Genomic DNA, 9,823 nt, shown 5'->3' on the forward strand with positions numbered 1-9,823 from the left:
TCCCACAAGCTAGTCTCCAACCCCTGATCATACATTGTAGGATATACATAACCAAGCAAATAAGCAAATAAACGCATGAATATAATTCACAACTTAAAAGTAAAGAAAAATAAAGAGGAAACAGGTGCATATCTATAACCCCAGCACTTGGAAGGCTGAAGCAGAAGGATTTTATGTTTGAGGCTAGCCTTAGCTACATAGTAAGAATCTATCCCAACAAACTGCATCAACAAACAACAGATGGGAGAGAGAGAGAGAGAGAGAGAGAGAGAGAGAGAGAGAGAGAGCACAATTGTTTTAGAGTGATCAGGGAAGGTGTCTGTGAACAAGATGGCTTTGAGGGAAGGCCAGAATGAAGGGAAGGAAGCAGCCGTAGGCTATGCGGGGAGAGCGGGTTAGGAGAATCACCAAGTATAAACCCTCACAGCCACTGATGTGAGAAGCAGATGCCTTCCTGCCCGTGTGAATTTGTTCTAAGCCCCTCTGACTCTCTCACCAATTCCTCACCATCCTTCAGTTTGGGTTTGTGTGGTTTTCTCCTTTCATCATTTGAGGTTTGGAAAATGAACGCCTTATTTCAGTAGCCCAACTCCTGGGTCATTAATGTTTCTTTGAGGCTCTTCTTTTAGGGTTCAAAGCAAGTTCTTGGTTCCAATGGAGAGTGGCCTTTCGGGGCTCTCAGAGGCCAGGACGATGGAGTCACTGATACACTTTCCCAGCTATGTTGCATTCCATGCTGGTGGGGGCAGCCAGAGGCAATGTGTCAGAGAGGTGTCAAGGACTGTGGAGAACTGTCACGCTGGTCGCTCCAGTTCCCTTTAAGGCTCATAGTTCCCAAGCCTTCTCATAGTTACCTAATGACTATATCCCTTAATACATCTCTTATCTCATGGTACTCTTAACCGATTCTCTTCCCAGAATGGTTTGATTGACAGAGGAGAAGGAGGAAGTGGGGGAGGTAGAGCCAGAGAACATGGCGTGCCTACAACTAGTGGACCCTGGATGAAGCAAAGACGGGGTCCAGCTTAGCTATTCCTGCAACATCTCTACAAAGTCACATTTTTCTAGATATGATTTTAAAATTAAGATTGTAAAGAATGGATCAAGTCAATGACAGCAAATGTGCTTCTATTATCTTCCAGATTAAATCTTTATTTGGTTGACACGTTTGAGAGAGTCTGAGAAATCTCCGTTCATTACTCATTCTTAGAGAGAAGGCCAGCTCTGTGGCAGTGGGTTTTGAGCCCATATCTCTGTCACTCTGGGATTCAATTAGTTTTTGACCTTATTGTGTTGTTCCAAAGAAAAAGATTATTTCCTGTTCCCAGCCCTAAGAAAGGAAAGTCTGTAGAGTGTGTGGTGGTTTGAAAAGAGAACTATTCCCCAGAGCCTTGGGCACTTAAACCCTTGGTGCCCATCTGGTAGCACTGTTTGGGGGTGGGGTTAGGTGGTACAGATTAACTGGAGGAGTGTGGGACTGCATAAGGGTATCCTGGGTCATGGTTGAGCAGGTGCCTAGAACCCCGAGACTCTTCAGACTCTGTGTGTGATTCTGTGTGAGAACCGGCAGGAGTTTGTTGCCCCCCAGAACCCAGGATCCTGAAAAGCAGTCACGGTCTCCATAGAATTACATTGTTCAGTCACATAGGCCAGGCTATATGCCTCAGGCCCCAGGGATTTACATACTAATGAAGGCCAGAGGGCAGAGCAAATTAAACATGACTCCCCCAGATCCTCCCACAGTCTTCCCCCTTTCTCCCTCCCTATATAACTCGGGACTGCCCTGAGTTCTGGGGGGTACGCCTAGATCCATCTATCATCGGCCATGACAATAAACCTTTTTGGAACCAAGGACTTCCTCGTGTTTTGGGGGCCTGCCACCGCCGCCGCCAAGGCCTCCAGGCCACTGGAACCATAAGATTCCTCCCGAATGTGGGACCCGCCACGGTGTGAAAGCTCTTCCAGGGACCCACCGCTGTGGTGGCCTCTAAAATTTTCCCCACAGAGGAGGTATGTCGCTCCAGGGTAGGCTCTGAGAGTAAATAGCCTCCCCCACTTACAGTTTGTTTTCTCTACTTTGAGCTTGTGGTTCAGGATGTTAGCCCTTAGCTTCGGGCTCCTGCCACTATGCCTGCTGCTTACCTGCCATGCGGACTCTTATCCCTCTGGGACCATAAGCCCAAATAACCTTTTTCTTCTGTAAACTGTCTGGGTCATGGCATTTTGTCATGGCAACAGAAAAGTAACCGTTACACCATATATCATAGAACCTTTATTATTTTTCCTCTAAATTCTTAGAAACATACATAACGCCCGTGCTCTAGTTGTGATACCATTTTATAGACATTTAAAACACATCTTCATGTATAAATATTTTACATTTGGTCCATAGAACAGATAATTTTACTAAATAATACTGTAATTTTTTTAAAACAGGCTCTGTATATAGTCTGAATAGGCATATATTACATATACTTTTTATATAGAGATAAATTTACTTGGTGTTCTGAGAATAAATCCTTATTGCAAAAAAAAGCATATATGATAATACAATTATCTTCTTCCCTCTGGGCAAAAACTAAAAAAGAAAAGTTACACATATTCACAGTTCTCACAGTACGACCCTTAATGTTGTGCTCTATAAGGTAAGTTTGGGTGGAAATCAGGGGATTTCTTGCCAAACATCTCAGAGGTGCTTATAAACATGAAATATACTGCATTTATCTCAAAAAGACTTGTTCTTAGTTTCACATCGAAGAACAGCGAGCAGCAAGAAGGAAACCTCCTGCCCTCATCCTAAAGGGCTTCCTACACGGGTGGGGGAGGGGTGGGGCCACAAGACACAGTGGAGGGTCCTTGCATTTCACACCTGGGACTCTGGCGAACAGGCACCTGTGCAAGCTGGTCTGTCACAGAGTCTCCACTGAGCAGGCAGATGCCTCAGCCACACGACCCTGTTACAAGTGGCCTCAGGAAGAGCTGGTGGATTGCCTACACAATATCACACGGGACGCTAAATGTCACATGTGAGGATGGGTATGCATGTGTGTGCATTTCTATGTGCATATGTGTTTGCATTCTCTACAGTGTGCTTAATGCTCTGAGGGAGGGAGATAGCTTATTGCAAGAACTCGTGTGCTGGTCACTTTTGGATGAGAATGACAAGAGATTCAAAAAACCCACGGTCACAGTTATTCACCATAGTTATTAAGGATTAGTCATAAACACAGTTTGTGAGCTATCAAGCTAAGAAGCTACAGGACAAGACGTACGCTTTGCTACATGGGAGTCCATCCTCTCAGCAGAGGAGAGAGACGGAGCTGCTGGAACTTTCCAGAAACTGTCTCCACTGGCTTCACCAACACAGAACCCAAGGCCAGAAGGGACATGTGATGCTTCCCACTGGAGCAGGCTAGCAGGGGAAGCTCAGTGCCAGGGAAGGGTGGGCGGAGCTTCTGGAGTAACCCTCCTCCACTAGTGGGTGTGTACATCTGAAAGTTTTCCAGAAAGGTGAGGGGGACAGCAGAACATAGTGGCAGTGACTGTCTAAGAGGGAAACCAGGACGAGCTGGATTGGTCCTGACTTAGAACCTTCATCTCGATAACCTTGGCCATTGTTTGTGTAAAACTGGGCAGCTCAAAGGGAACACAGCTCCCACTTGGGGAACGTCCGAGGATGGTGACCAAAAAAGGCAATTATTGTGCTTGTGATTTTTTTTCTCCTCAGCACACAAGGCCCTTCTGGATGGGCTGTTGCTGTTAAAGTCACCTGGGGAGGTGGGGCAGGGGACACTGAGCTGCCCGGGTCACAGGGTCACAGGGACAGAGGACCCTCTCCGCACTGATCTGGGAACAGTCTGGGGTGGGTCTGTGAAGCTGCCTCGGGAAGGAGAACTTAAGAAGGAAGAGGCAGAGCCTGCTGGCTCCCAGAGGCCATGAGCAAAATGCTGTAGCCCTGGTCCATGACCAGTTCAGAGCCAACATGACAGAAAAGTCTGGATAACAGTCTACAGTTGGGGCACAGGACAACAGTCTGAAGAAGACTAAAAGCCAGGAGTGTGTGGACTCAGCTATCACCCTCTCTGGAAGCATAAGAAGGAGCTATAGCGGCAGTTACAAAGGATAGCCACCTGCTCCTGCTAAGGGGCCTCTGTGAAAGCCCCCACTGGTGGTTGCCCACTCAGGGCCCACCTAGGGGTCAGAGTGTCCCCCACCTCCCCTCTCTGCATGGTGATGGTGTCTGGACCTGCCCCTTGAGGTAGGTGGAGACAGAGAGTATCTTCAATCTTCAAGGGGTGTGGGTACAGCCAGTCCAGGGTGCCAGTGTAGGGGTGATAAGGGGGCTGCACCCCTAGATGTAGGCCTCCTTGCTGGCTGAGCTGCCAGCCTGTGGCTGCTCAGGGCCATTCTCAGGGCGCACGATATCTTCACTGGGCTGAATCATGACCTGGAGACGCTGTGGGCAGGGGGTGGTGGTATGACCCTTTGCAGTGAGGACCAGCCCCTCCCCCTCTCTTCCTCCACCAAACCCAGCTCTAGTGTCCTCACTAGTAAGACAAATGTCCCATACGATGGAGGCCATGGGGCCAGAACACACCTGCTCCCATCTGCATGACCCGATCTCCTGACTGGTCCTCTCATGCCTTTCCTGATATCATCTCCATCTATCCTTAGCATGCCAGCAGGAAGATGGTCAGAATGTCCTCCACCATGTTTGAGGACCCAACCATTTCATCCAGTGTAAAAGCCAGATCCTACAATGCCCTGCGCAATCTGTTCCTCTGTCTGCCACAGCCTTCCTTTCAAATCCTTTCCTAGTTTACTCCACCCATCCCACTTCCTCCTCCTGCCCTCCAGCCATGCTGATCTCCCTCCAGCCAACCTCATGGCATTTTGATGCCTGGATCTTTGTACAGCCTACCATCCCTCCCCTGCCATCCCACCCTCCTGCCCCACACTCCCGTCCCACCCTCACGTCCCACGCTCCTGTCCCACGCTCCCGCCCCACCTTCCCATCCCACGCTCCCGTCCCATGCTCCCGTCCCACGCTCCTGCCCCACGCTCCCGTCCCACCCTCCTAAGAACAGTCTTTCTACGTCTACCACTCAGCCTGGCTTTTCCTCAGGCTTCCAGGGAGCCACCTAATGCTGTTCCACCCAGGCAGGATTGCAGTGCCTCAGAGGTGTTCCCTGTCACTCTAAATGGCATTGGCTTGCCAACTCAGGCCTTCCCAACTAGACTCTGAGCTCCCTCAATGCAGAAGGGCTTACCTGCTTCAGAGAGCCCTTTAGGGTGAGGAACATGTAAGCCATGTACCCGGGGATGAGCACCATGGAGGACAGAGCCATGAGCCAGCCCACGCCCTGGCCCCACTTGGGGAAAACATAGCTTCCCATGGTAAGTGGTGTCATCTGCACAGCGCTGAAGAGAAACACGCCCTGTGGATGGGGAAGGGCATGACAGTCAGCCCCGGGGGATAGACCAAGCCGGGTCCTACCTCCACTGCAGCTGACTCTCATGGCCTGCTCATCCTGGTACTCCACAGGCAATGTCTTAAAGCAGAATTCCCTTTCTGGAAAAGGCCTAAAGAGGAGACCTGCCTCCTGCAAGATAGCTGGTATAATGGGCTGGATGGCCTCTCCAGGCCACCATGATCTTACACACAGCACAATGTAGGCAGCAGCCCAGTCCCCACCTCAAGGACCTGGAGTGTCCCTGCCAGGGCTCTCAGGACCCAAGTACCCATCAAAGAGGGAATGTGACTTGCTGAAGAACAGAAGGCCCTGCATTTAAGGAACCTGGGCTCCTGGGCTGGGGTGAGCTAGGGGAGTGACTCAGGACAACAGTCTGAGCACTAAGGCTATGAGGAGGTCATGTGATTGTTCCCCAGCAGGGCTTGACACAGATGAGCAGCAAACAGTATAGGGGGAGTGTTACTACTCATACCGAGCAGAAGATCTGGAGAGATTTACCCTGCCTTCATTCCCAAGAGTTTTCTCCAGGGAGCTGACCTGTCTGTACCATAGCCTGTCTCATCCCAGGGGGCTAACTTCTTCCCAGTGGGCTAGCCTCATCCCAGTGGACGAGTTTCATCCCAATGGCTAGTCAAGCCTCATCTTTACCGCCACAATGATGGGTGTGAAAAAGGACCAGCACAGCTTCCACCAGATGCAGGGCCTGGAGCCAACCATCTCCTGGATGTTGTCATAGAACCGGTTGACACCTGTGACACGGGGGTTAGAACAGAAGGCAGGGGACAGCTTCCAGGACAGTGCTCTAGGACCGTATTCCACTTCTTTGAGGTGTAGCCATGAGCAAGTCCCCTCATGTCTATGAACCCCAGTGTCCTTGTCTCTTACATGGGACATGTGCTTTGGTTTTAATCAAGTCCTGTGGCGCCATAACATGGAGCCAGGAGGAGATGTAAAGACATACCGGTAGGCCTAGAGTTCCGCCCACAGACAGCTGTCCTAGCCATGCCTTCACTGGCTTTACCAGGAGGGCACATTTCCTCATGATGGCCTTACTATGAGAAACGGATGGTAGCTTGTGAAGAGATTCCAAATTTAGGAAATTAATGCTAATGACAAAAGAAAGACCCAAAAGCCTCAGAACGGACCAGGTTGTGCCCCCTGTGGAAAACCACAGAGCAGGCGCAGAGGGGGCCCATTAGGAGGAAGGAGGTAACAGTGGTGGGAGGAGGGTGGTTGGGTACAGGTGGAGGATGGGGGAGGAGCATGTTTGGGAAGGACATTCTTAGGGCTTTGACTCCCAGGCAGTCATTCAATTGGGGAACCTTAGACCCACAAAAAACAAATAAAATAGATTCTTTGGGATCAGTTCTGGAATACCTGCAATCATATAGTCTTACAGTCATTGAGCATGTGACTTTGAAAATTGTATAGTCTGGGGTTCTCCTTTTTCAGGTAAAATTTCATTTTTTTTCACATTTATTTTCTTTGTGTGTGTGGAGGCCAGAGGACAACTTGCGGGAAGCTCTTATCTCCAACAGGGGAACTCAGGTTGCCGGTCTTGGTGGCAAGCATTTTGAGCCATGCCCAGCACTCTAATCAATTTCAAACCAATCTTTTCATCTTCAAATTTATGAAGTCATAATGGCTTGCATTTTTCTTTTCTTTTTCTTTTTCTTTTTTTTTTTTTCACCGGTGGCCTTTTTTGGTTTTTTCGAGATAGGGTTTCTCTGTGTAGTTTTGGCTGTCCTGGAACTCACTCTGTAGACCAGGCTAGCCTCGAACTCAGAAATCCGCCTGCCTCTGCCTCCCAAGTGCTGGGATTAAAGGCGTGCGCCACCACCACCCAGCACTCATTTTACTTTTCAAAGATGTACTTATTTTTATTTTATGTGTATAAGTGTTTTATCTGCATGTGTGTCCACACCATTTACATGCAATGTCCACAGAGACCAGAAGAAGGAATTGGGTCTCTAGGAACTGGAGTTAAAGGAGGTTGTGAGTCTCCATGAGGAATGCTGGGAACCAAACCTGGGTCCTCTGCAAGAGCAGCCCATGGTCTTAGCCTCTGAGCCATCCCTGCAGCCCCTGGCTTGCATGTTAAGTGAACATGTGTGACTCTCTCTGTCACACTTTCTCAACAGGGCAGCACCTGTGTTAACTAAGCATGTGGGCAAAATAAAGATTTAATGATCAAGTTGTCATTAATGAATAAATGGTTGGATGGACAGATTAATGAGAGGAGGGGTGGTTCTCACCGTAAAACCAAGAAATGGAGACACACTCAAAGAAAACCAGGAACAGCAGGCTCATGCCACTGGCGGAGTAATAATCAAAGAGTTTGAAGACATAAATGCCACCCTGAAAGAGACAAAGGGATAAAGTGCAGACACAGCTCCTTGCCTGCACACGCTCCCTCAGCTCCAAGATCCTGAAGAGGCTGGGATTAGGCACATTGCAGCCACAAAGCTTGAGAGCAGTGAAGAAGCCCTTAGAGTCAGTGGTGCTCACAGTCTTGGGGCTGGGAAGATGTCTGGGTGGTGGCAGGAGATGTCCTATTTCCAATATGGCTTTCAATAGGACTGGGAAGCAGCCAGCCCATCACCAGGATACACTAGTGACTGTTCTTTCCTGCTTAAACCCTCTCCTGGCTCACACACTATTGCTTTAAGTCAGATCTAACTGCAAAGCCTGCGAGTTTGAATCTTCATCTGTCCTCCCGCTCTCTGTCTCCTCCATACTAGCCTCCTCTTATCCCCCAGCCTCCACAGATGCATTCCTACGGCCTTTGTGCCTGATCTGCTTGTTTCCCTGTGACTCTCCACTCCCATCCCAGCACTGACTCTGCCTCGTCTCTGAAGTCAAAGCTCAGTGGTCACTTGCTTACGGAAGCTTGTCCTAGCTACCTTAGGAGTTAGAGCCCCTCCCGTCCCTGCTGGTCATTCTTTTTTTTTTTCCTGGTTTTTCGAGACAGGGTTTCTCTGTGTAGCCCTGACTGTCCTGGAACTCACTCTGTAGACCAGGTTGGCCTCGAACTCAGAAATCCACCTGCCTCTGCCTCCCAAGTGCTGGGATTAAAGGTGTGCGCCACCACCGCCCAGCCCCTGCTGGTCATTCTTGAGCCCACTAGCCATTTCCCTCCTGGCACTTCCTCTCAGAAAGAAGCTAATATGCATGTTAGTTTTGACCCAGACCTCCACAACCTTCCACAAAACCATCATGCTAATTGCTGAATCTCAGGGTTGGGCTATCACACAGCAGGTGTGCACAGCATTTTACTCTGAGATAGACAGAAGGGATTTGGAAAGCGATAGTGTCAAAGGCCCCACTTGAGTCTGACTCATTTCTGTGAGCATTTGAAAGCTCACTATACCCCCAACCCTACACCCCCCCATCCCCTGATTCCCTATCTCTCTCATCCCTCCCTTCCCTCATCCATGGCTAGAATGCCTGCTACATTCTCTAGACTTACCCCGTACTTCCTAGTTCAAAGTCCACCCCTCCCACCAGTCTAGGACTCCATGAATCTCACAACAGTGTGATGGGGTTTGGTACAATGGCGCTCAGTATAGAAAGATGGTGACATAGGCTAACCATGGGAAAAGGAGGCCCTAGGGCTGGAGAGCTTTGGGTCTTGGGGACGAACATGTTTCCTGGCACGTAAAGGTATGGCAAGCCCTGGAGAAAATTTGAGACATGTCAAACGCTGGCCAGCCTACCTGGGTGATGTTAGAGAGGCCTACCTGGGTGATGTTAGAGAGGCCAATCAGGTAGGACACGATGCACACAGCAGCAATGAAGAGTTCACGGCGATTGCGGAGGAGCCTGGGGTACTCATCCACCAGGGCAGTAATGAAGCCCTCCACGGTACAGAACTTGTTGGGGGGAAGATGGGGTTAGCTACCAGCTGCAGCCAGCCTCCTTCTACCCACCCACCCAAAACCTGGCCTTGTAAGAAAAGGCTTGTAACCAGACAGCAGGGGCAGGATAGTCTGGAGTCAGGTCCTCAGGGACTGTGGGAGCTGACAAAGGCCAGGCTGGTCCTGATGGGTCCTCACGGTGCTGCGGGGAGGGGGGCCTCACCTGGCTGTCAATGCCCAGCATCAGCAGCATGGAGAAGAAGAGGATAGCCCAGAGGGGAGAGATAGGTAGCTGTGTCACAGCCTCGGGGTACGCCAAGAATGCCAGCCCAGGGCCTGGTGGGGAGGGCAAAACAAGAAAGCAAAGGAGAGAGTGAGTGCTACAGGCACACCCAGAACACCCAGCAGTACACCCAGCATCACCCAGCACACCCAACAGCACACACAGCACACCGAGCAGCACACACAGCACACACAGCAGCACACACAGCA

At 50.0% G+C, this 9,823-nt stretch overlaps 1 protein-coding gene across 1 annotated transcript in view; it reads right to left on the minus strand.

The window, feature by feature from the left end:
* Window positions 1-2,259: 2,259 nt before the first annotated feature.
* Slc6a1 (solute carrier family 6 member 1) overlaps window positions 2,260-9,823 on the minus strand; it is a 38,445-nt gene continuing 30,881 nt past the window's right edge. Inside the window, exons 11-16 of the mRNA XM_028788666.1 lie at window positions 9,555-9,667; window positions 9,215-9,346; window positions 7,730-7,832; window positions 6,123-6,223; window positions 5,271-5,438; window positions 2,260-4,456 (exon numbers count right to left, since the gene is read on the minus strand). Coding sequence (XP_028644499.1) covers window positions 4,352-4,456; window positions 5,271-5,438; window positions 6,123-6,223; window positions 7,730-7,832; window positions 9,215-9,346; window positions 9,555-9,667 — 722 coding nt within the window. The 3' untranslated portion in view covers window positions 2,260-4,351. The remainder of the gene's footprint in view (window positions 4,457-5,270; window positions 5,439-6,122; window positions 6,224-7,729; window positions 7,833-9,214; window positions 9,347-9,554; window positions 9,668-9,823) is intronic.

This window comes from Grammomys surdaster, unplaced genomic scaffold, assembly GCF_004785775.1.
Source record: "Grammomys surdaster isolate TR1022 unplaced genomic scaffold, NIH_TR_1.0 125756, whole genome shotgun sequence".
Taxonomy (NCBI): Eukaryota; Metazoa; Chordata; class Mammalia; order Rodentia; family Muridae; genus Grammomys; species Grammomys surdaster.